We start from the raw sequence: 26,834 nt of genomic DNA on the forward strand, positions 1-26,834 counted from the left end.
GTGCTCAGGGAGGGGTATGGCATCTTAACTCTCTTTCTCCATCTTGCTGCAGTGAAAAGAACAGAGGGCTAACTTAATGTTTGTCGTGGAGTGACATGAGGAGTGATGGAGCGGACTCGTGAGCTGTAGTTTCTCACTATTTCATTTAGGAAGGAGGGAGGGCGGGTGTTTTTTTCTGTATGTGCCTCCTGAGCACTCGTGTTGTTACGTGCAGTATCTTGTTGAATGTAGCTTTACAGTTGTACTGGTTTCATCACCTGCTTCCACTTGCACAGCTGTGCTCAGAGTCCTGCCTTTAGGCCACGTTTCTAGACCTGTTTGGCCGCTGCTTTTCTTTCCATTTGAATTTAAGAACTTCTGATCATAAGCCTGGGGACTTCCTAGACAACCAAATGAGGGCAAAATGACAGAAGCAGTGTGTTACTGTGTATTTCAATTCCTCCGAATTAAATCAGCAGCTACCGGTTCAGATCAATGTAATGCTGTGAGTTGGGGTGGAATAAGAACTTTTTGAGTAACATGAGGCCTGCTTTCTCTTCTTTCTGTATTCCAGTAGAACTTTTCTCGGATTATTCACACTGGCTTCTGCACTCAAGGGATTATCATAAGGAACCAGAAGGCTGAGGAGTCTCTTGGGATTGTTACACAGCCGTGGGCGACAGACTGAATTTCACTGATGGGACTCAAATCAGAGATACCCTTGAGGTACTTAGGAGTCCTGCTAGAGTTAATTTTCTCTTCCATCTTTAGGGAAAAGAAATGTCATTTTTCTGAAAGTACTTATGATGTCTCTAACACATCAGCAGTCTATTTCTCATTTTAATTTCATTGTCTGTGGTGTTGCAAGTATCCTCTAGTGCTCAGCTCTATTGAACTCAGCTTTGCTTCATCTAATATTGGTATACGTAAGCTGATTTTTATTTTTATTTCCACCCCCTTGTGCTCTGAAGCATTGTCTGTTTTGAGTCTGCGGGCCACCCTTGTCATATGGCTGAATTATCTCAGAGAGCTGTTCTCTAGCTGTCAGGAAGTGAGAAATTAATTCTGAATGTTTTTCTAGTGAAATCTTTAAGATTGATTCTGCCAAATGAACTTGGGGAAAATTTCTTTAATTACTTTAAAGAACCTTAGGCGGAGATTAGACTTTTTGTTTGGATGCAGTAAAACAGACCTTTTGGGCATCAAGTGTCTTTATTCGAGACTTACTTTGGTGTTTCTTGGTTCCTTGATGTAATGAGGCATTGGTGGTTGGTCCTGTTTCATCAGGCTACAGCAAAGGGTAGTTTGTGTGGAGCCAGCTTGTTCTAGCCACCCCTGGACTCCCCAGTGGTCTGGGGGTGTTACTGATCACAGTTTGACTTCCCTACAGGTGTTGTCAGAAATAGAAAGAAATCAATTTTTGATAAAACCCTTGGGAAGACCATTTTTCCCCTTTTGTTTTATGATAATCCTATAAATTCTGCCACTGTGTTTTCTGTTGCAATGAAAGTCTCTTGGTGTTTCCTCTGCTGTGTCCTGTCTTGGTCTCACCGTGATTTGAAGAAAGCGTGTGGATATTGCTATGTATCAAACAGCTGCCACTGTGTGATAATCTTTTTTTAAACCAGTGTTTTCTATAGCCAGCAAGGAAGCTCTGACAGACTCCAGCTTCAGTTCCTTCTGCAGTCAGTACTGGTTTTGGCAGTGCCTTGGAGCATTCATACCCTTAATCTGAGGTACCCTTGACCATTAAGAGGGGTCTCTAGGGTAGTCTTTCCAGTATAGCCTAATAATAACTAAAACCAGGCATGCTAGTCATCTGCACCTGTGAAGTAGGGGAGAAGGAAGGATGGGACAAGACTTTTGCCTGTTGAATAGATGCTAATTGTCCATCTTCGAGTAGTGTAAATACTTGCCAAAGGCAATGCTGTGACAAAACCTCTGATATTGGAGGCTTGATCTACCCAGCTATTCCCTAGAAAAAGCCAATCTACTAGTGAGTCTGTTTTGTGTGAATGGCAGTAAGAATAGTGTCCAAAGGATTTAAGTTACATTTTTTAATATTAAAGGAAAACCTAAAACCTCCAAGAGTATATAAAAAAACCCCACGAAAACTGTAGCAGCTTTAACATCTAGCAGGTGCAAGTAAAATAGAGGGAGTGTTATTTCAATATGAAGAAAAATATGAGATTCAAGGAAGGCTTCTTTACTGTATGGGTTAATGATTATAAATTAAATGCTTAAAAGGTGGAGAGGAAACTTGCAATAAAAGTCTAGAAGGTGTTACAGTGTATCGTAATGCCATCAATATGCACAAAGTTGAACATATATGTAAAAACTTGCACTAGAAAAGAAGCTATAAACTGCCTAGTATGCCAATATGTCAACATTTATTTGAATTAAGTTTAGGCCTTAATAATGCCTTAATGTAGGAGCATGTTGCATAGATTATGCTAAGGCATGAACTTCTGGCAGTTTTTCCACCCCATTTGAACATACCCATACTATTTCATTTTAGAGATCTATTTTGTTTTGAGGGAAACTATAGGAGTTACAGAGGTTGGGGCAAAGACAGCTGTAGTGGATCGTGGCTTGCCAGGTGTGCAGTCCAGCTTCAGCTGAAGTACTCATCTTTTCCTGGTTTTGATATCAAAGAGTTAAATAAAAGCTTGAACCTATCTGGAAATATATTTCCAGTATCTTTCAAGTGAAGATATCAAAGGCTTCCTGATGCTGCTTCTACAACTACAGACTATTTTGGTAGCTTCAATCATAGACAGGTGGGCAGAAATGAACACTAAAAAAAGAGATGTGTCTACCTGTAGCATTATGTTATGTAGTCAGAATTTTGAGATACTCTTTCAAAATCAGGGAAAATTCTTTATACTTTGCATTAAAGGTGGTTATAAAAACACATTTATAACTGATTATATTAATAACTGATTCTATTAATTCCTGAAATAATTCTTTGAGGACTACAAAATCAGAAGCTGTTATGCTGGAGTGTCAAGTGATGCAGGCCAAGAGTGTCTTGTCTTTAGGAATGACAGATCAGAAAGACATGAAGATCTTTGGGCCTCTAAGGACTAAGCTGCTGGAAATTTTATTTGTACGGTTGAAAATGCTGTTGAACATATGGACTTCAGATTTTGGGGTTAGAGCAGCATGATTTGCATAGTTTCTGCGTTTTATTGTCAAATGCTGAAATACAGTGCCAAAATTACTCTGTTTTAAAATGGTTTGGACCTGCTGGTATAGGATACAAATCATTTGACGATGAGATCCAAGCTATTGTGGCTGCAAAGTGAAATGCCAGGGCTGAATTGGCTGGTGCAACCTGAGTAATGCGCAAGTGTTGAGTGAATAACCACTAATTGCGTAGTCACGCGCTGCGTCTTTTCCCAGCATCATCCCTTCTTGCTTCATTTGCAGCAGTGCTGCAGAAAATGTCTTCTCAGTCTCATAGACTCAGAACAGTCCCTGTCCCTTCACCACCTTACGAAGGTAGCAGCAGGTTGAGCAAAGCTGGTGGTGTTTGCTGAGAGATTTGGTGAGAGGAAGGAGCCGGAGTGGGTAAACCCAAGGCACACCACGATCCTTTAATGCAAGAGGTAGAGCCATACAGAAATGGTTAATCTGGGGTAAGATATAGTGGCTGAGCCCGCTTTGGAGGTGTCTGCCTCTGGAGGACTTCAAAAGCAAGCAACACAAATGCTTGTCAGGAGTAACATCAGGCTGAGGGAATAGGGTATGTAACCTTTTGAGGTCCTTTCCAGCCTTCAGAGTTGATCTTCAGGCGGGATGTGTTAGTCCATTGCTGTGGAGCCGTTGTGGAAGGTAAAATGAATGTAATGAACAAGTCTGGTCTGACTATGGGAAGGGAGACTGCAGCCTGGAACACTGCATTCACAATGCAAAGCTTTTATGGAGTTTACATTCAATAAAGATCTGCTAAACCCAAGAACTTTTCCATACGTGATTCCTAAAGCAGATACTGATTTGTGGTTGACTGAACATCGTGTGAACTTCTTTAAGATAGAGACCTTTTTAGTTCTCCAACTAAGGTATTTCATTTACATTTTAAATAAAACTATTTTTATAAAAAATGGTTAATCCCCAAAAGAGGGATTAGCCTTGGAAGTTACAAATTTGCTCAGATGCTTGCTCCTAGCCAAATTAATGAGTTTTTAAAAAGGGAAAGGTTACTGGTTAACTGGCAGTATCTGAGAGCGCTCCACAAGGCAATGGCAGCTTTGGAGGCAGCTTTGGAGGCAGCTTTGACCTGCTACGAGCCAAACTGCAGAGGTCAGCTAGATTCAGCCAAGTGAGCTGCACCACTCAGGACCATTTTTCCTCAGGACTTGTTTGTGTTCAACAGGGCTCAAAAGCTTCAAGTTTCACCCTTCCTAGGTAGGGTTATTTTTCATAGTAGCCTGTCCACGCTGCTTCGCTCCTGAGCTAATAAAATTTGGGGCTCAAAAGCTTCAAGCTTCACCCTTCCTAGGTAGGGTTATTTTTCATAGTAGCCTGTCCACGCTGCTTCGCTCCTGAGCTAATAAAATTTGCTGGCTCTGAGCTGGTTGCATTGCTCATAGGTTTCTCCTTCAGCTGAACGCAGACCAAAGAGTAACTCTACATGTTCCAGGAGCACATGTGGTTTTTCTGATGGACTCTTCAGTATTGTAATGGACATCCCATCAGGATGAGCCACTCCTGAACTGAGGAGAACCAAGAGCAGGGGACTAAAGGAGAGTTGTGTGTTGATAAACCAGAAGTCAAATTTGAGGTTCAGTAACAAACTTTCCTTCCCATAGCTCCATGCAGCTCAGATGGGTATCCTTGGTACCTTGTGTCGTGTTTATGCTTTTGCTGAAATATGTAGTAAATAGTGCTGGTAGGGTGCTTTGAGGTGAGAATTTAATGATTGTGCTTTTTTTAAAAAATAAATTACTGTATTTGATAGAGCTGCATCAAATCTGTGGTGGTAGAGGATCCCGCCTCTTCTTCTTATTGTTTCCATGCTTTTGGGGGGAAAATAATTCTTCAGATATTCTCGAGTTGAAAAGTAAGCATGTTTTAGAACAGCATGGCCTGTATGTTTCTGGTAGAGAATGGGGAGCAGCTAATGAGGCCCCTGTAAACTATTGGCAATGATGCACTGAGTACCCATTTAATTATCAGAAATGGATGATATAATTCTCCCTGACAGGTGTTCAGCTTTCACGCCATCGCTGTGCTTTCAGCGCGGCTTGCACTTAGTTTCAAGATGGAGAATTGAAAATAATTTCCAAGATGTGGCTTGCAATTAGGATCACACAGGATGTAATCTAAGTGTCGTTTGTCACAGCTTGTCTAAACTACGCAGTGCCCTTTCACAGTGAAAAATATCTTCATTATGAAAAGCTATTTTACAACTTCTGGGTATGTCACATTTGTGCGTAGAGGGGCGTTTTGTGTGATCTTTACATAATTGTGAGTTTATAAAAGGAATGTGGTTGGGCAAAAAACAGCTTCATACAATTGTTGAGTGACCACAATGAATAATTTAAATATCGATAATTTTGCTTGAGGCCTTACTTTTTTGAAGGTTTTGACTATCTGAGCATAGATCTCAGTATTAGTGCTTGAAGAGCATGCGTTCAAAATGCTGAACTCCATCATATCTATTTTAGTTAACTTATTACAAGCACAGGATGAGGGGATAACCGTACTTTATTTTTACTGCCTGATGGTGACATCTAATGTTTTTGCTTTTTCTCTGTCTGCTGCTTAGCAAGGATGAGAGTATCCTGAATTCCCAATATCTGACTCCTCTTTAATGGTGATTACCTCCTGTGTCAATTTGAGTCGTTCTCAGCGTTACTGAGCATAAGGATTAGCATTTGCCAACTGGGCAAGAGGTAATTTCAGAGTCAGGGATTGAGAGGAAAACACCAAAAATCAGCAAGATATCTGCTTTATATCCAGAGCTATTAGGGGAGTGTAGAGGCAGCAGGAAATCGCTGGAGCTAAAAGTAAGGATGTAGAGGGTTGCAAATACTGCCTTGGAGGGTAGAGGCAGCAGGAAATTGCTGGAGCTAAATGTAAGGATGTAGAGGGTTGCAAATACTGCCTTTTCCATGCAAAGGGGGGTGGACTTTTAGGGGAAAACATATGTTACCTTTGTAACTGGCTTCTACCTGCAGGTGCAGTGCTCTCCAGATCCACAGGCAGACAAGAGAGTAGATTTCTTCCCATGTTGCAAGAGTGTAGCACTAAACTGAGGATGTAATTACCAGCCTTTGAATTGAATACTGTACATTTGGCCTGGGAGATCTCATACAATGTCCAGGGAGGCTTGGCATCTGCTACCTGACCGTAGCTGATCTGGCTTCTGCAAAGCTGACTTAAATAGCATCACTTTCTGCAACTGCTTTGATAATACCCCTGTGAAGCTGATCTCGATGCTCAGATTTCTGTAGTTTCCATAGTTCTGAACATGGTTTTCATAATGCAAAAGTTGTTATAAGAGGTTAAATAATGTTCATTTATTTTAACAGCTATTGTCTGCAGTTTCCATCCCTTAACACAAGTGAAGATTTTACAGGAACTGTATATATATATATACAGGAACCTTAATATAACAAATGAGTACTGGTGCTGTTATATATTTATTTATCACAACTGAAACCTGATATTGTGTGTGCCTTAATCAGGGTGGATTTGAAAGAGCAAAAGATAGTAATATTATGAGGGCATAATTTTTTGTGGGTTTTGTTTTTTCTTGTTCAGAAGGTAATTTGTTTGGTTTTCCTTGCTCAGTCTCAGAACATTGTGAGAATTGCCACAGAAAATAAGTTAGTTCAGCTGCAGGGACCACAACTCTTTAAGTGCAACCATCCAGCCAATTCCTCATCCACTGTGTGGTCCATCCATCAAATCCACGTCTCTCCAATTTAGAGACAAGGATGTCTGGGGGACAGTGTCAAATGGCTTGCAGAAGTCCAGGTAGATGATGTCAACTGCTTTTCCATTATCCAGCAATGCTGTAACCTCCTTGTAGAAGGCCACCAAATTTGGCAGGCACAATTTGCCTTTAGTGAAGCTATATTGGTTGTCACCAATCACCTCCTTATTTTTCGGGTGCCTTAGCATAGCTTCCAGGAGGATCTGTGGGTGCCTTAGCGTAGCTTCCAGGAGGATCTGTTCCATGGTCTTTAAAGGTATTTCTTAGAATGTGAAAGGATATCCATGTCTTGAAGTGCCACACATATTAAGTATCCATTTGTTCTTTCCCAAGTGAGCCTTTTTTATAGTTACTAAATTGTTTTTTAATTCTTTTGTAATTTGCTCTTAATTTTTCTATAATGAGAACACTGTCAGGGTTGCCTGGAGAGCTACTCTGTCAGTTCCTTGAAGGTAAACAAAGTAAAGGTGACTGGAGTTCTTGTGCTTATTTGTCATGGGCAGCATCCATCTAGAAGTTAGGTTAGTTTTCTCCCTTTTGGTGCTAGTAAAATTCTGGTTAAGTAGTGTGTCAAGATGGGAAATTAAAGAACAGCATAGTCAGTATCATAAAAATACCATTACAAACTAGCAACTATGGAAAATGCAGCTGAGTTTTCCTGAGCTACTCTTAATACTCTACCTTTATTCCAAGATATTTCTGTTTGAATTGAGAAGTACAGTTTGTTGGGTATTTAGTTTGCAGGTAACTCTCCTGACTTCAATTTTAGAGCTCTGTGGAATAGACAGAGTCATACTGCTGAGCCTGAACAACTGCCTACAGACCAAATCCCATTTCTGAGGCATTTAACTCACTTTTGCAACACTGCTCTTCTGCCAAGGCTCAGAGTCGCTCCTGTGCTTGACGTGAGCTCTAGGCTGTAATGAGAGGGAAAGTGCAGATTTTGACGGAGACAGTTGAACACTAGAAACCTTATCAGGGTAGGAGACTTGTATTTCCCTCTGTGTAGATTGAATTGGAGAGTAAGCATGTATTAACTTCCCAAAGTGTAGCTTTTACCTGTTGGGCACATCTCTTTCAAGTCTTGAGACAAAGGAACTGACTTCCATGAAACTGGAGGGGAAAAAAAATGAGTTGGAATGAAGCTGACTACGAGGGTAGTTTTTACCCAGGGAGGAGGATTGTCAGTTCTGATCAAACTTGGAGAGAGTTGCTTTTGGTAGTTGCTTTTTGATGATGATTATTATGACTTGCTTCTAATAAAGCCTGGATTAGAAGAAAGGGGGAAGATGGGATTTTAAAAAATCCTATTCTGTGTCCCCATTTCTCACCATCCCTCTCAGATGATGTGAGAACAAGAAGGCAATAGAGCAGGATTCCCTGTGGAGAGTGTTTGGATTCAGGTGGTGATTGGTGATACCAAGCATCTTCTTGCAGAGGTGTGTTTTTCACTTGCACAGTTACACTGATGCTCAATTAATTGTTTGCATGGCTTTGATCTATAGCTATAGTCTGATAAAGCCACTGGTCAAAGAAATTAGCTGTACCCTGACTTCAGCTGCCTGTAACAGGAACAATAAGCTTTAAACTAGTCAGTATATAATATTGACAATAAGGTGGTACTGTTGAAGGTGTTTTTCATTACCATTGTCTATGAAGACTGTCCTTCAAGTGTAAAAGGCACATGGAGCATTTCACTTGATGAGTCACAGTCTGAAGATCTCTTGTTATGTCAGCAAGAGCTGACATCACTGGAACCTGCCAGCTCCCAAAGCAAGTGATTCCTGCACTTCATGAATACTACAGTCAGTTAAATTAGGTGGCAATACTGGCAAGTTTGGAACATTTAGAACTTGTTCAATAAAGAAAAAGCTGCTTTTAAAAAGTTGTTAAACAGTACATAGCTGATGCACAAGTGTGTAGGCAAAGTCTGTACACCAATAAGTAAAATCTGTATCAGACTCCCTATACCACTACAAGATCATGACTCCATGCTATTATCTTTTCAGTAAAAGATGTGTCAGGTTGTTAACTGGAGCTGCTGTCTGAAGCCTGTTATATTCAGGTGATGTTGAATTAACAGGTGAAGGAAATATCAAAGATGAAGTTTATCCACAAGTTCCCTGCTACTGTTATTCAGGGATAAAAATGTAGGTTTTTGCACAATTCTAAGATTGCTATAAATATATCTTCCTGTGACAGGTCATAGTTAGAGGTTCAGTTGCTGTCTACAGAACAGTTCAGGGAAGTCAGAATTATTTCTACGTGTTTCAAAATCCAACCTTTAGCAAAATGTACCAGCTGTAAAGGATTAGTGCCCGGTGAGTCTCTAAAGCTGCTAATAATGCTCTATATTTTAGCAAGTGTTAGTCATTACTCTTAGGTGTGGAAGGAAGAATGGTTATTTCCCATGATACTGCCAACCACTTCTATCAGACAGCAGTTTTTGCTCAGTGCTGAGGTGAATGCTGCCTGGGGTGCAGTGTTTAGGGGCTTCTGAGCAGCCCAACCTTCCCCTAAATCTGCTGTAGAATATTGGGTACCTGTGCTGTTAGTGTTTTCTACTGCTTTCTCCTGCCCTGAATCGACATGGGCATACTTAAATACAAGCAAACAAAGAAAAAGCCCACTGAGGTACTGAGCCATTATAATTTTTTGTTGAAGTTTACTATTATTTTGAAGAAAATCTAAAATAGTTCTTTCTGGGTGTGAGCCTTGCCACGTATTGGAATGGTTAAAATAGACTAATAATTTGTTTTAAGCGTATTTGACTTTCTTTTTAGTATGTTAGCATAGAAAATTTGCCTTCCCTACCCAAAATGAAATATTTTCTACGTTTATTCTATATATGCTCTGTATCTTCTTACTCCCTTTCAGGAGAAGGAAAGCTTGCTGGCAGTGCCCTTAATGAGCCTTCGGATCGTTCACCTCCAGCTAAGGCTTGCTCGGCTGCGGGCACTTTTCATTGTGGTATTATTTCTGCACATACCTCCAGGGAAGAGAAGTGCAGGAACAGAAATTCCTGCTTGGAGTGAAACTACCCTGACCATTTAATATGGCTTTTAGTTTGTATTCAGAGAACAAGTGATTGGATTCTGTTTGCTTTTATAAGCCCAGCTGCCTGGGCTTGTTACCCATTTTAGTACTGTAAATCCGCAATTCCTTATTGGGGAGTTTGTGTTACTGAGATTTAATAAGGGAACTGATACAGCTGCTGGTGCTTCAGGGCTGCCAGGGGAAAACCGGGTGGAGTTCCCCTTTAGACATGGGGGAAAGGAGAATGTTGTGTTCAGTCCTTGTTTGTTTTTGGTTTTTTTTTTTGAGGTAGGGGGTTTTCCATGTTTTTTTGTAGGATTGTCATGCCATAGCAGATCATGCCTGGCTCATCTTCGCTGTGTAAATGAGAGGAGTGTGGTGTAAGAGAAGCTTAACTTTGACCTGTTGGACTGTCAGAAATAGCAGGTGCTAGCTGGTTTGCTGCTTTGAAAACCTGGGCTTAATTTTATTTGCTTTTCTGTGCTTGATAATAAAGCTTTTAGCAAAACTATCCTTCTGTAGAACTTATATATCCCTCTTACAGATGCAGCATGATGTATGCAGAACTGAAAATTTGTGTGTGCTTTGAGTTATAACAAAACTGAAGAACATATATTGAAACAGAGATGAGCTGTTTTGGGGCAACAGTAAAATAGATGCACTTTAGTGATACGGAAATGGAGTTTGAAGTCAGGTGGCAATAAGAGGATTAGAAAACTTAATTTATGAAGGTCAATATTTTAGCCTTCAAGAGAGAAGTAATGGTTCAGAGTGTGCATGTCAGTCTTTGGTTTTCCAAGTGGCTGTGGTACAAAGGCAGTGATCAGTAGCTCCACAGGCCAGTGGGGCGTGCTGTGGGGAAGACTTGATTTGCAGCAGAGGGATTTTAGGTTGGCATTTCAGAAAAAACTTTAGGACTATCACTGAACAACAGAGTAGTTATCCAGGCAGGTTTTAGGATCTTTTCTTGTAGGATTTTAAGACCAAATTAAGCAAACTTGTCCTTGTGAAAGTGTTAAGTGGGACTACATGATCTTTCAATATACCTTTCAGCCTCTCAATGCGATGGTTTACATACTTGAAAGTGTGTATGGGAGAGACATCCCTATATTTGTGGGGTTTCCTTTCTGTACTGTTTACCAGCTAAAGGGGAACAACTTGTTTTCTTTTTATGCTTAGGGAAAACTTAATTCATCAAGAATGGTAAACACTTGAAAATGGGAAAATGGAAAAACAGAATGTGTGTGTCTTGTCTTCCTTTGCTAACTCCAGTGGCTCATTCCAGGCTGAATGTAGCCTCTGAGTTCCCCTGAGCTACAGCAAAACAGGACTTTCTATACTACCAGGTTCTTAAGAGAAGAAATGTTTTCTTTGCCATTTGGGGAAATGTAAATTTTATATAGGTTATGCCTTCAGAACTTCAAAAGAAAATTCTGACTACTGTGCTTTAAAGTTTCGAAGCTTTTCGAGTACTTTAATAAAATGAAAATTCCTTTAGCTATCAAACAATTTTACTGAATTGAATGGAGGTTTTTGTATTTGAGTTTCAAGTTTGGTTGAACTTTGATTAGGAAATGATAAAGAATAGCTATTATGATCTACCAAGATGATATATAATCTGATGGAGATGGTGGAGGCTTTTGTATTTGAGTTTCAAGTTTGATTGAACTTGAAGATTCAACTGAAGGTTGAACTTGATTAGGAAATTATAAAGAATAGCTATTATGATATACCAAGATGATATATAATCTGATGGAGATGCTTGAAATACTTAAAATAATTTTATTTTTTTTTTAACTATGGTTTGTGCTTATTTGGCTTTGGACCAACGAACTTGGGGAAACTTGACTTGAAGACTGAACTGCTGAGTCCAACTGGGCAAGGAAATACTTGGGAATATTATTGAAATGATAAAATGTGTAAGCAAGTTGTACCAAGTCTGCTGGCAGGCGTCGGGTATTTGCAACAGAATGAGTCGTTCAAATGCAAATTCAACATGAGATGGTGCAAGAAAATCTGTGGATGCTGTAAAAGATGCTTGACAATATAAGGAGCCATTTGTGCTCTCAGAAACTCTCACTGTTATCAGTGAACTCTGATTTGTGCCCACTAGGAGTCTTGCTCTTCAGTAAAGTCTGTTAAAGGAACAGGCAATGCATCTTTTTCTCTCGAGATGCTACTGTTTTGCCACTGATACAGAACAAGTTTGGTACCCAGGCTGCCCTCTCTTATCCTGGCTTAGCCACAGTGGATGCAACTGTTTTAAATAAAAGTTGGGTTTGGGTGGAAATGAGATAGTGAGCACACTAATGTTAGACCTACTTTACTAATTCCTTTGGCCTCTAGGAGCTATTGAAATAAATTCTATACATTTTATTAAAAATTATAGTGATAATCCCTTTAGTGTAGCTTGTTGCAAGGTTATAAAATAAAAAAGGCAGTTTGCTTTATGGCTAGTGAAGAGGCTGGTGCTGAAGGGTCTCATTCTGTAAACCCATGAATATTGTCTTCCAAAGCAGGTGTTCTAATAAGAAAAAAAAAAAATTTTGATAAAAATTCAGGTCCAGCATTATTGTTAGGGCTCTGCATTTGTCAGCAGTTGTACTGATGTAAGGGTCAAGGCTCTCTTCATCTAAGTTCTCCAGGCAAGAGCTAGTCAAAACTATGAAAAGAAAGCCCTTACAGTGGTGCTATTTGTATTTTCCCCCTTTGAGGATTAATAGTTAACCTAGAGGAAGTCAGTTCTGCACAAGTAATTTTCAGAGGAGCAGTTCTTGGCTTTTAAAGGGCAGAGCCTTTTTGCCTGGAGGAGAATTTTGGGCTTGTGTTTGCCGGAGCGGTACCACGTGTCCCGCTCGGGCTGAGCCTCTCAGTAGGATTCACAGCTTTGGCAACACAGATCAGGCGCTCGGCTTCAAGAACAAGTTTGCACAACTGGCAGGTGTTTAAAGTAGGAGCTGGCTGCTCAAAAAAGAGACTTCAGCACCTGAGCAAGTCAGCTTTTTCCTTCTAGCAGCGGCATTTCTAGCTGCCAAGTCATAGCATCGCAGAATTGGCTCAGCTTTGTGCTTGACTAGACTTGTAGGTCAGCATCGCAGAGGCTCCCGAGGCACAGCACGCAGCGGAGATTGCTGTCCTTCGTCAGCTCTTCTCAGCTGTGTGGGGGAAAAGATCTGCTCCTTCCCATCCTGCTAGCTGCAGGGACGGCTGTGTTGGGGAAAAGATCTTCTCCTTCCCATCCTGCTAGCTGCAGGGATGGGGAGGGCATCGCTGAAGCGCCTTTTGTTACCTCCATGTGGACGAGGCGGCAATGTTTCTTGGGCTTTCAGCTTTCTCATGACACAACGTCTAAAGTTTGCCTTGTTCGTCTGTCAGAAACAATAGGATATCTCTTACAGTGTTCCCTGTTGTTAGGAGTTGAAAAAATGTTTTAACGCCTTCTTGAAAGAAATAAACTAAAAGCGGTTATCTTAACTAGATTAAATTTGTGAAGCAGGTGAGAAATGTACAGATGTATTTCTGGCAGCAGTTATGATATTCTTAACTTAGTTAAAGCCCTTGGAGCATCTCGTTGCTTCTTGGATGGTACGCTGTGGTGACTATGGTGAGTTACTGTAGATAATACTTGCATTTAATAAATAGAAATTTTTGTGAAGGGACTTAAAAATACACATCTTCCTAGTGAAGCATTAGCACTATTATGATATCTTCTTAATCCTGATGCGGATCTTAAAACCTTCCGTGTAATTTGTGGCCAGCAGGGAGAACCCAGAACAACACAAAAACTATTTTTGTGGTCACCACAACTTCACATTGGCAAGAGAGAATATCTGCTTGTTTCTGAAGCCTCTTTGGGAATTAGGTGGTGCTTTCTCCTGGCCCTCCATTCTTTCTCAAGCTGGCATCTGCCTTTCATGTTAGTCGCAGTGTGACTTCCATCCAGTTTTTTTGCTGAGGGAGGCAAGTGAGTATTTTATATGCGAGGAGAATTCCATGTCTGCTATGGAAAGCTTAACACTCTTTGCAAATATATGTAAACATTTGAGTGTAGCAAAAGCAAAGGGACATGTTCCACCAGAACCCAGTCAAACCAGGCAGTCTTGTGTCCCTTCTGCCTCTGCTTGCCCTGTGTTAATTCCGTGTCAGTCACAGGCCAGCAGCACTGCCCCTTGGAGTGTTATGTACTGCTGACACAGTGCTTAACCATAGGATCTCGGTTCCATCCAGCCATTGATGACTATTCATAAATATTTATTTATTTATTGAGGACTGTGTCCCGGTGTTCCTCAATCTGAGAAACAATTTGCCAGCTTCCACCTGAGGACCATGTCCCCGTGTTCCTTAATCTGAGAAACAATTTGCCAGCTTCCACCAGCAGTGGGGATTTGCAGAGGATGTTCAGCGAAGGAGTGGTCGCCTGTAGTTGCCATTCTTTCTGCGTGTTCTGTGTATGTAGTTTTTTTCTTGAAAATGTGATCAAACCATCACTTCAGGGAGGTAGTTCAAGGAAGAGAGGTAATTCCAGAAGCTGTTGTCTTTTTATTGCCTCTCCTGAAGGGAAACTAGTGCCTCGTGGAGGGGCAGGAGGGCTGTAGCAATGTGCTGCCAGGCACCGATGGGATCTTGCTTTGCTCTGATTGTGTTGGCTACTGCATTTCACATGTGACAACACGTGTGAATGATTTAAAGTTAATATCAAATTCCTAGTTACAGGTAAGCAGGTATTGCTAATGTTTGCAGGACACTGCTGCCAGGTAAAGCTTAAAATATAGGGTAAGCATTTTTTAGTCTGTGTTTCTTCTGAAAAAGACTTAAGCTAAACAGGGAAGGTAAGCAGTTGGCTTATTATGGTATGAATTAGAAGAAATCATACTGTTAAACAGTAGCTCAAATCTGTAGTGCGTGGGGTAAACTATAGCAGTGTAGGTTGTAGGTAGCCTCCACAGAGCTGGCCTCACTTTCTCACTGTTGCATGAATGTTCTTTGGCATAATTCAATTATTTTGTTCAGTCTGTTTTCTAATTTATTGTTTTATTGCTTTCTTACAGGCAGGCAGAAGTCCTGAAGGCTGACATGACAGGTAATTGCCTTTATTATACAGTTGATCTAGCTGCTAATACTTTATTCCTGGTTTTGTTTTCCTTTTGTGTTCTTTATGCTTCTTGTTCCTAAAAATTCTCTGGAAAATGTGTGACATTATTTTAAAGGTTTGTCCTCTCTATATAAATAAATAGCATTTTAGCAACTATGCCCCTCTCTCCTGTATCTAAAAATACATGCATTTTTCAAGTTGATTTTGGGTGTTTTAAAGCATTTGGAGATAGAGGTCATGCCTCTAGTCTTCTCCCATTGTGTTCTCCTTTTGGAAATAAGAAAGAGACTCGTGTCCAGAATGCTACAGGAACTGCAAAGTTGACTTTGGGTGTTTTAAAGCATTTGGAGATGGAGGTCCTGCCCCTAGTCCTCTCCCATTGCGTTCTCCTTTTGGAAATAAGAAAGACTCGTGTCCAGAATGCTACAGGAACTGCTGTATTTGGGATTAGCAAGGATCTGGATGGTTTTGAGAAACCTGGATGATGGAAATGTTAGTCTGAATGCTACACGTGTTCTGAAATTGCAGTCTGTAGATGCTATAAAATGCTACAAGCTATGTATTAATGTAAATGGTTTATATTTATGCATCAGCCATGCAGTGCAAGCAGCTTGCATAATGGACCTGTGCTCAGCCTTGCTTACCACCTTGGTGTAGTACACGTAGCAGGTTGGTGTAGTCCCTGCAGGATCATTAGAACTGCCTGGATCCTTCTGACCCAGCAGGGGACGGCTACACCATCAGCAGGATGGTTTCCCTGGGGTAAGGCCCATCCCTTGTGCTCCCACAGCCACAGCTCAGGTGATTTTACAAGGCATGGGATATCAGACTCTATAACTTGAGGAAGCAGGGAGCAGTGTTTGCGTTCACCCTGAGTGATGGAAAGCAGATGGCTACCAAAGAGTTAGAAAGTGGCAAGCATGCAGTAATACTTGCCCAGAATGTTCCCCTAAATACCAACAGTGGTGGCTCTGAGGACTGTCCTATTTAGCATCCCCTGATGGATTTCTTTTCTGCTAACTTTTTCAGGCTACTCTGTAATTCTTTTCTAAATTGATCCACTGGCAAGAAGTTCTGCAGCTTAATGACTTATGGAGAATCACCTCCTCATGGCTGTTTGTTTTTTTTAACTTGCCAGCTGCTGATTGGCTCATGTCTAGTTCTGGTATTGTAGGAGACTGATCAGTTAATCAGTGATCAGTTAATCCCCAGGGTCCCTGTAGTTCTTGTATTTCAGTGTTCTGATGAATCTGTGATAAAAACAGGTGTTTGGCATTGGATATCTTACACCAGGCTATATTCTTTCCTTTGGTAGGTGAGTCAAAAATCAGTTGGAGTAAATCCATAAGTTTGAATGTTACAAAAACTGTTGTGTCTTTGTTTTTTTCTTTTTGTTGCTCAGATTCGAAGCTGGGTCCAGCAGAAGTCTGGACATCCAGACAGGCTCTACAGGACTTATATCAGAAAATGCTAGTGACCGATTTGGAATATGCTTTAGATAAAAAAGTGGAGCAGGATCTGTAAGTACCTCAATAAATTTGTATGTATATACGTAATCTGGGCTGACGAGTAGGAAACCCTGAGACTTCCAGAGAAGCAGTTGTATCATATGAAATTGTTGTTGCATTTTCTTTAAAATGAAAGCTGTGCTGTGGGTGAAACATGAGAGTGCACTGCAGAGTCGATGAAGAACGCTCAATAGGTTAGTATTTTCCCTCTGGCAATTAGCAGCAGCCATGTCATGCAGGAGTGAATTTTGGTGAGCCAGATAGAAGGGAGAGAGTCTTCTGTGCTGTCATGGAAGGTCTGAAGTTTATAGAGTTTCCAGAAAGGAGGAAGTTTGCCTGATGTAATCAGCTGGAGCTTTGAGTGAGGTCTAACCAGAGTTGAGTAGCTGCAAGAGGCCCTCACTTTAAGCATGTGGTTCTTCTGGCACTCTGAGAGAAGCAACGTGAGTAGGCTGGATGAGTTCTTCTGTCCATGCCTCCAGATGCTGAATGATTTTTAACTGAAATTTCTATACCCCATGTCCTGCTTGCAGAAAAGAGCACTATGCTGCCTAAAACAAAACAATTCCAAGCAAATATTTATGCTGTTATCACGTTGGCTATACAGTATCGGGATTGGTTTCTGTAGTTAGGAGAGGTGGTGGAAGGTAATTCTTTTGTATTTAGCATTATTTGTAATCTGAATGTTGCCTGAATTTGTATAGACTTCATTTTCATGTCTGATGTTATGTAATTAAATAGTTGTTTCCTGTTGCTTGTGCTATCTGCATTGAAAAAAAAAAACCCACTTATTTTGTTTTCAGTTGGAATCATGCCTTTAAAAATCAGATCACAACGCTACAGGGTCAGGCGAAAAACAGAGCAAATCCAAATCGGAGCGAAGTTCAGGCGAACCTTTCTCTGTTCTTAGAGGCAGCTAGTGGCTTCTACACACAGGTGAGTTGCAAAAAAAATATGTTGGCTGTGGTGTTATTTGCATAGTCTGGAAGCAAGCACGCTTGAGCCTTTTGCTGCTTGCGTGCGGGTCCTTTACAAAGCTTTGGCTGTCAGATCTCCTGTGCTGCTCCAGCAGCTGCTCATGAGACATGAGCTCTGATATCACAGCAGCACGAAGAACTAGTATTAATCTCTTTACTGAAAGGTAGGAGGATTGTATGGGTTTTAGGTGGGTAAAATATATTCTTTTCCCTTAGTGTAGTGTTCCCTATTGTTGTTGTGGATCAAGCAGTGTACCAGTGCTCCCAGTAGAGCATGTCTACAAAGCTGGTGATGTGCTTTCTCTTGATTGTGCTCAGCCTTGAGTTGATCTGAAACTTCTGTGAATCTGGTAGTTGTGATTTTAAGTAGGGTGGTTGTCTACAAGAGTATTATGTAGTATTTATAATATATAAAGTCTTGCTGTTTTTTTAATCAAGGCTCCCAGGCTTTCAAGTACAGCTTCAGTCTTAATTCAGTATTTTTGTCAACAGTTATTTAGAATTGCTAACTTCAGTTACAGGAGCTTTTCTGTTAAGCATCTTTTGTGAAATTTTAGTTAAATGCAAAAGGGGGGCAATTCCTGTTCATAATTTTGTTCCTCACTGCCATTTTTTTCCCCATATGCTCTTTCCAGTGTTAGATTTCAGCTTGTGGATTATGAATAGTAAGAGCTGCTGTATGATAATGGCCTTTTAATTAAGTTAACTTGCCTTTATTTCCTTTTTTACCTCGGTTTGGTGTGTGGTGAAGCACACAATCTCAAGTAGTGGTCTGACAAAACTTTCTGCCAGCTAGTTTGCACCAGCTTCAGGTTACAACACACACAGTAGGGCATTCTTACTCTATCACTTCCTAGTTTGATTCTGAATATCTGCAAGGCAGCCCTAATCTTTTTTTTTCCAGAATCTGTAATTTTATTGTTTTCCCTTGCACTTTTTTTTTTCTGCAGGGAAGCAGACAGTTTGACAGGCTATGGTTGCCATGGGTTTTCTACAACCTATACGGCTTGTCTTGCAAAAGCCTTGTTCTTCCCTGTGGTGTGTCAGGGAATTTTGCTGCTCTTGTGTATGACATGACAGACTGGCATGTCTTTCTCTGTTTGGTGTGGTGTTAATTGTCCCATTTTCAATCTAAAGATTGCATGCTCTGGAAAGAGAGCATGAATTCTCCTAATTCTGCATGTTGGAAGATGTCAAGTTTCTCACTTTTTGTCCAGCTTTCATCAGATTCCTCTTGTTTAGGGATTTTTACCTATTGTATAAAAGACAGAGCAAAAGGGGAGGGAGGTGTAACACACACATTTTTCTGCAGCAAGCAGAAGCATCACATTGTGTGTTTAGCTGTTGACAAAATGTATATCTTTGTCAGCCCTGGGCTTTCTATATGCTTTTATCTGGAAGTGGAACCCTGCTGCAGGTCTGTTTTATTTGGAGACTGAGTATGTTCCCAGCTGGGAGAAAGTCTGTCACTCCTTACTTGCATTTTTAACCCTGCAACACAGTAGAATAAACAGTTTTCATCGCTATGTGGTGACTGTTAATTCCCAGAGTATTTTAGGAAAAACTTCAAAAGCACTGATCAGAATGGCAAAGTTCAGGTTTTCCTTGCATCAGCTTCTGAGATATCTGATCAAGCAGCTGCTGCCTTGTTCTTTGAAAGAGTCTCACTGTTAACTTAGCAAACTACTTACTGACAACTCAGCCACTGAACTGTTAGCCACTGTTGCCTTGTGTTGCCTACAAACTTGGTTTTTTCCAGGCTTCTCCCTAAGGTTTAAGTCAGGGTAGTGCTGTTTCTTATATGGGAACAAGCTGCTCCTTCAAAGGAGTGGCATTCCTTTCTCTTGTTTTCAGAGAACAGTGTCTTCATCTAGGTATAAAAAGACTGTTTCTCTTAAGAGAGGAAAAAAAAGCCAACAAGATTTTTAGACCTCTGATAATCAATATCCACTGATGCATATTTGGTAATTTAAGTATCATGGGAATGGAGTTGCTTACTGGTTTGGGATGCACAGCTGTTTTTTACAGATGATGATTTTGGGCAGAATAATGCAGCATGGAGCTCAGTGACTTCAGTATAGAGAATATAATTTAAAGTCTCACTTCCAGTAACCTAGGCTTATTTCACTTCAAATATCTTTAGCTAATCCGTGCCTCTTGAGTCATGCTCTGTTGCTTTTTGTCTGTTGTTTCACTGCTTTCCTGATGATTATTTCTATCTGCTACTAAACTAGACCTGTTTTTTCTAGTTATTACAGGAATTGTGCACAGTTTTTAATGTAGACTTGCCATGTCGTGTAAAGTCTTCCCAGCTGGGAATCATTAGCAATAAACAGACGCACACCAGCGCCATAGTGAAGCCGCAGTCCAGCTCCTGCTCTTACATCTGCCAGCACTGCCTTGTCCACCTTGGAGATATTGGTGAGTTCCTGAGGGAAAAAGAGGTGGGACATGTGAGTCCTACCAGCGGTCAGCCTTCCCCAAGAGGGATCTGTACATACCCTGGGCAACTACCAGGCCAAGAGTGCTCCAAATTAGTAGCTAATTGTATGTTTAGTGGTTGCCACAGGGGGAAAGGTCTGGAAAGCAATGTTGTTAGACTTTTATAATGTGTGTTACATGTTAACACATGGAGACAGTTAATCACTAGCTTTCTAGTGATTTGGGAGAATCTGTCTTCTAGAATACTGGCCATGTTATAGCTGGTAGGCATAGTGAAGTGTTGAAACTGGTAACTATTACCAAAGCTTGTTGCAGCAGGCTAACAAGCTTCTCCATTTCAGGATGTTACTTCTAAATCTTACATACAAAGACAACAGTTAGAAATTCAGCCTTTCATAAACAAGGTTTCTAAAATTATTTCCAAAATAATAGTAAAATGTTCTTCAGGTAAACTGTGTTGTATTTTAATAAATGCAGGAGACTTGGTTGGCTTTTTTTGGTCTCAACTTGGGTTTTTTGTTGTTTTCTTAGCTCGCTATAGGAATCAGACCAGCCAGGCAGAGTCTTATTACAGACACGCAGCTCAGCTTGTACCTTCTAATGGTGAGTCTGGGATACTTTTTAACTTCATAATTCCAAAAATAAGATTTGGGATATGGCTTTTCTTGTGTGGCAGTTGGAAACTTGGGGTTTAATATAAACCTTCCTCCCCCAAATACCCCAAACAATCATGCAACAAAGCCTGATGCGTTGGTAAATCATTTCTATAGTAGCTGTTTGCCTGATCTGTGTCACTTGTCTGCTTTTTGTGAAGATTTAAAAAAAAGAAGTTAATGCACAGCTTCACTCCAAGGCTTCTCTGCTACTACTACATTATACTGTGTTACATTCTTACGTTATAAAGTACAGTTAATGAAAACTTGCCTAGCAGTGGCATATTTTCTATTATTGCTTGTTCACATGCCAGTTTGTAAAGTTCAGTAGCTAAAGTAGGACTTTTCAAGTTGCTCATGCAAGTTAAGAGCTTCTTTTTTCAGGTGTATAGCTTTTTACACCACATTTGTTGTCCGGTTTTAAAGCATGTGTTTAAAAAAACAACAACCTACAACTCAAAAAGCCACCACCACTAAAAATGTATTGCAAGTTTGGAAGCTTTTTCACCTGAGTGGTACTGATATGAGGCTTGAGTAGAAGGGCCAGCAGATGAATCTGAACCTTGCATGCTTAAAGATTTTAGGATTTTGCTCTCCTTTTTAAACGCTGAAATCTAGTGCACATCAGTCTATGACAACTTGTCTTTTTCTCCCTCAGGTCAGCCTTATAATCAGTTGGCTATTCTAGCTTCCTCCAAAGGAGACCACTTGACCACAATTTTTTACTACTGCAGAAGCATTGCTGTGAAGTTTCCTTTCCCAGCTGCCTCCACGAACTTACAAAAAGCACTTTCTAAAGCACTGGAAAGGTAAGACAAAGCATAATGTGTTTCTCCTCAGATAAGATGGAGGAGACTTCTCCCAAACGTTGCCTCCCTTGCCAAAAGTTATTCATATTTCATAGTAGAAACAGAAGTTTCTCAACTTTGGTCCAGTCAGAACGTCCTTACATATTATGGACAAATAATGGTTTGTGTCTTGGATGCTCCTGAGTGTGAATAGCGACTGCAGGAAATAAGCACATTGTGCCAACATGAAAAGTAATTTTGCTTGGACATTGCTCCTTCCTTGAACTTCATGAAAAAAAGTATGTGATGTTACATGCAGCTGTGTCTAATTTCAAAGACTGAAGTCTGGTATTTCTGTTCTGGATGTAGTCGTGATGAGGTGAAGACTCGATGGAGCGTGTCTGACTTCATCAAGGCATTTATTAAATTCCATGGCCACGTGTACCTGAGTAAGAGCTTGGAGAAGCTGAGCCCTCTTCGAGAAAAGTTGGAAGAACAGTTCAAGGTTAGTTCTAACAACATATTAATTAGTGTATTGAGGAGAGTATTTTTAGCAGCTGAGTTCTGAAATTACAGTCTAATAATAACTTTTTCACATGCTAAAATACAGGAAGCTCAAGTGGCCAGTTAGAGAAGGTTTGCATCGCAGCTAACCCTGGATATCTCTGGTGACTTCTGCACATAATAGTCATTTTCCCCATTTGACACGTGGTGTGTTACTGGTGGAAATACAGCAGAAATCAATGACCACAGCTGATTCTCTGCTCTTTAACCTGGATGATTCTTGGGTACTTATGGAAAGCACTTGATTCATCCGGGAAGTCTTGGCTCAGTTGCCTGAGGAATTTTGAGAGCTTCGTTTTTCAGATGGTGTTCATTCGCTCCCACTGGTTATTAAGGCTGCTTTTAATCTTCCTCAGACAACTTGCCTCTCCTGTCAGTGGTTTGCCTTTAAAAACAGTGTTTCCAGTACAACCTTAATTTGTGTGTAGACTAGAACTGGTCAGAAGGTTTTTTTTCCTCCATTAATTATGTAGCCAGCTCATTAAGTTGGACAATATAGCAAAGACTGAAACAAAGAGAATTTTGCAAGGTATTTATACAGGGTAGTAAAATTTCAAAGAGAACATTGTGTTAACTGTTAGGTGCCTTTTGGAAACTGCTCTGCTTCAGCATCTTTTATGGAAAATGTAGTATGGATTTGTTCAATAGAGCAGTTGATGCTTTTTCTAAATTAAGAAAGGGAAGGTGGTCTCGGTTATATGAAGAACTACAAATGTTCTTTACAGTGTCTTTTTGCATTTTTGCACTGAATTGGACTGTTACAACTAGGTCCAGTTTGGACCAACAGGTCCAAACTGTCTTTAATATAAATTTTAAAAAGGCAAAACTTGTTGTGAATTGTATTAGCTTTGAATGTGAGCTGCTTCAACACTGTTTCAAAATGAAATAATTATATCTCTTTTTGTGTGTGTGATGTTGGCTGTTGAACAAGTACTGCTCTTTCCACAGTACTTATAGTCAATAATTATGAGCATTGCTCAGGCATGTGGAAGTCTTATTTTTCTGAACTGATCCAGAGTCTTAAGAGAGCTAATTGAGCCGTGCTTTGTTGCTCAGATTACTTTTTTTGTTTATATTATGCGACATAAGGCATAATTTACTAGAGAGCAACCCTTCTGACTTAAACGGGTTGAATGTGGATGTGAAATTGGCTGTGTGGTGGTGTGTAATCACTTTAACTGTGTGGCTGATCCTACACCTGAATGAGGAGGAGTCGGAGGGTTCAGGGGGGCCAATGATTCTGCTGTTGACAGCTCTGCCAGTTGCAGTTGCCGCCTCTAAGAGTGTTTCATGCCCTTGGCTAAAAATCAAGGTTGAAGATGGAGCTCAAACCATTTCCTGATGCTTACGCTGGTTAATCCACTTGCCTCCCTGACTATTGTGTGTGAAGATAAGTTTGTTCTGGTTTAGGATATCTCCTTTTTTTCCACAGTGCCACCAAAAAAAAGCATTAAAGTTTTTCTTTTCCTCTTTTGAGAAAGGTGTCTTTCACGGCATAGTTACTGAACTGCATTTGTAAATAGCTCATGCTATTTTAGTCCACCATGGCATTCCATGACCCATGAAGTCAGATGTGGAATTAGTCTTTAATACATAACCACACAGTAGTTAAATTTTCCTGGGGTATTTTCTTTTTTAAATGTCACCTTGTCCGTGCTGTTTCTTCGAAAGACTGAAAAATACCGTGGATATACATGTCTCTGTAATGTCATTGTGTATTAAAGTCACACTTGCTCTCAGAGAGAACCATATGTGAGGGAGTGTTTATTTGTTGTGTGTATGAGTCAGTGTATGAGCAAAAACCTTGGGTTTAACAGTGAGCATCTCCCTGTGTCCTCTTGGGAAGCCCAGTGCTGTGCTAATAGGGATGACCTGAAAACAAAATCTAGAATGAATGTTGCCCTAAGGGCAGAATCATCAGTCAAGCAGTGAAGTAGCAAGTACTAATCCTTTCAAGTGTGTGCTTTACGGTATAAAAATATATACATTGTACACGTGTCTTTGTTGCAGAGGTTGTTATTCCAAAAGGCCTTCAATTCTCAACAGTTAGTACATATTACTGTTATCAATCTGTTTCAACTGCATCACCTGCGAGACTTCAGCAATGAAACGGAGCAGCACAGCTACAGCCAGGATGAGCAGCTCTGCTGGACGCAGCTACTGGCTCTCTTCAGTGAGTATGAAAAAAAAATATTTTGTTAATTTCTCTTTCATTTTTGTATGGAATCCATTAGTAATTTGCTCTCAACGTCGAGCTTAATGGTTGAGTGAGATAAGCGATGAGAAAAGCAATATTCTGGGAGAAAATTAGGAGATGGCTGTGCAGGATTGTTTATGTCTAGTAGCACTGACTAACGCTGGATTTATGTGCCCTGGACTTTACTCCCTTTGAAGCCTTGCAGAACTCAACATCTGGCCATGATCAGCTTGGCCTTGTTTGTAAACACCTAAATTTCTGAATAGCTGACTTTCTCCAGGTTCCAGCCTGGAGTTGCTTCTGAAAGCAGATGGTCCCACTGGTGTGGTTAGTGTTTCTCAGCTGGGTGCCTGCCTGCAGAGCTAGCTGCAGTGCTTTTCTGTGCCCACTGACCTGGGAGAGGGATAAAATGCAGATAGACAGTTGGGTTGATCGCTTGTTAAAAATAAATGAATTAATATTTTTGTAATGGGCTTGGGTCACTGGATTTTGTTAGCTTACCAAAATGATTTGTCATTCCATTTAAAAGTTGGGGGGGAGGGGGAGAGGAGGAAACCCACCAAGATTTTGCTTCATGGTAGAAAAAACTTCATTGAAAAAAAAGATGGTCTGGTCTGGTCTGCTGGTGGATTTTTTTTAACGTGAAGTGATTGTGCTGCTTTGTTCTAAAAAACTAGCTCTTAAAAATTGGGTCTTATGGTGATATGTGTTTGATTAGGTTATTTGGTCAAATTTTAAGTGTCATTTCTGCATTGTTTGTTTTGGTTTTTTTGTGTTTTTTTTTCCCTGCTCTGTTTCTAGTGTCCTTTCTTGGAGTTCTGTGCAAGTGTCCTTTACAAAATGACTACCAGGAGGACTCTGGGGCTGCGTATCCTCTCCCAGCTGTGAAAGTTTCAATGGACTGGCTGAAACTTAGGCCCAGTGTTTTCCAGGAGGCAGTGGTTGATGAAAGACGGTAGTGAGTGTTAATCTTTCTTTTGATACATTTAATTGCATAAAGTAATAATAACTGATGATACACAAATTAGTAATGGGGAAAGTAATAATATAACTCATTACTACAGGCATCACAATGATAGAGAATATAAGTGCTATAAAAAGTTCATAAGACAAAACATGAAAGTTGGGGGCTATATGAGCAAATTCATTGTTTTAATTGGCTTTAGGTATGTATGCAACTTTTTTTTTTTAAGATCAGAAGGATCTACTTCATAATGTCTGGCCTGAGTATAACCACTGAGACTACCCTTAGTCTAATCTATTGTAATGATTTCTCAGATTTATTGAAGTAGGTGGCAGAAGAATATTTGCCTTAATTCATGCACTAAGCCATCTCTTGGGCAGTGCTGGAATTCAGTTTTCCTGGCTCATCATCCAGGAATTAAATTGAATTTGGTAGAGGGAGTCTTAGAATGTCAGCACAGGCATTACTGTTCTGGACTGTTGCTCTAATTTTTTACTGCTGTCTTTAATCTCATAAATTTAGGCTTAAATACTTCAAAACTCACCAACTTTTTGTGAATTATAGCAATTCACTACAGTGTTTCTGAACTGTGAGAGATTTATTCAGATAGGAGTGACTGTTACTGGTGCAGTTAGATGAGTGTTTTTCCTAGGATGGCCACTATAAGGAAAGCAGTATGAAAACAGCTTGCTTAACTATCTTGTTGCAATGTGCCACAGTGGTTTCAGCTCTGTCTACACACAGGTAGTGTGTGCTGTAGGATGCTACTCCAGCCAAGGCTTGCATTTTCTGTACGTTGATGTATGGGAAGCAGGGGTCCCTATAACCTCTGCTTGCTAAATAAGTAATAAGAACTTGCTCAAATGAGTGCAAAACCTAAAGCCCTGTAGCTTTGAGAACTTCAATTTCAGAGTTCCTGAAGGCAAAATTAGGGAAAATAAGAGTTCATGTTGTTTTGAGATGATAATATCTCTGTATGCATGTTCTGAAGGAAGACTTTGTACCAGTACTTTAATAGGGAAGTTTACTACTTGATGTAAAGTAGTCCTTGCAGAGAGGAGATGCAGGCAATACTTTATGGAGTATCAAAATGAGTCCTCAGGTGTGAATGTATATTTTAAGTTAGCCAGAGCAGGTCCTTTTGCCCATAAAGCTGCAAGGCTCTCTTCAAAGAGCATGCCTTGCTTTTAAATCTGTGGTGTGATAACCGTGATATTCTTAGTTACTGTAGAAAGGAGTTGTGAAATGGGCAGAAAACAGCTGTAAATTGCACAGGTGAACTTGAGAAGAAAGCTAAGATTCGCTAAGATTTGTCAAAATGGGCATTAGTAGCCATTACATTTGTTGTCTCTAAAAGTAGAGATGACTATCCATCTTCCCCATTATTTTTAGGGTGAGAGATGTATTTTTATTTCTATTGGAAGATCCTCATGAAAATCATTCTTCGCAGACTACCCAAACACATCCACATACTCACCTTTATTGGCCTCTGTTTAATAACCTCATGTCTGTTTTATATAGAAAAATCTTCATTACTCTGCATTCATACTTAATTGTGCTCTTGGTTCAAGAAAAATAACCCTTATTCCTTTTCAAAATTTCAGTTGTTCTCGCTCTATGCTTATCATTTTCCTGGGGATAATTAATCCTACCTCAAACTGAATGAGCATCTGAAATAGGAAGGAAAT

General features: G+C 40.2%; 1 protein-coding gene across 1 annotated transcript in view; it reads left to right on the forward strand.

Moving 5' to 3' along the window:
* Positions 1-565: 565 nt before the first annotated feature.
* Positions 566-26,834, forward strand: part of SMG7 (SMG7 nonsense mediated mRNA decay factor) — a 56,694-nt gene continuing 30,425 nt past the window's right edge. The window contains exons 1-10 of the mRNA XM_014948763.1: positions 566-705; positions 15,010-15,041; positions 16,456-16,573; positions 17,365-17,497; positions 19,788-19,959; positions 20,512-20,583; positions 21,292-21,442; positions 21,791-21,926; positions 23,996-24,158; positions 24,984-25,140. Of these exons, the coding sequence (XP_014804249.1) occupies positions 677-705; positions 15,010-15,041; positions 16,456-16,573; positions 17,365-17,497; positions 19,788-19,959; positions 20,512-20,583; positions 21,292-21,442; positions 21,791-21,926; positions 23,996-24,158; positions 24,984-25,140 (1,163 nt within the window). The 5' untranslated portion in view covers positions 566-676. The remainder of the gene's footprint in view (positions 706-15,009; positions 15,042-16,455; positions 16,574-17,364; positions 17,498-19,787; positions 19,960-20,511; positions 20,584-21,291; positions 21,443-21,790; positions 21,927-23,995; positions 24,159-24,983; positions 25,141-26,834) is intronic.

The sequence above is a fragment of the Calidris pugnax genome, unplaced genomic scaffold (genome assembly GCF_001431845.1).
Source record: "Calidris pugnax isolate Ruff unplaced genomic scaffold, ASM143184v1 scaffold30, whole genome shotgun sequence".
Classification (NCBI taxonomy): domain Eukaryota; kingdom Metazoa; phylum Chordata; class Aves; order Charadriiformes; family Scolopacidae; genus Calidris; species Calidris pugnax.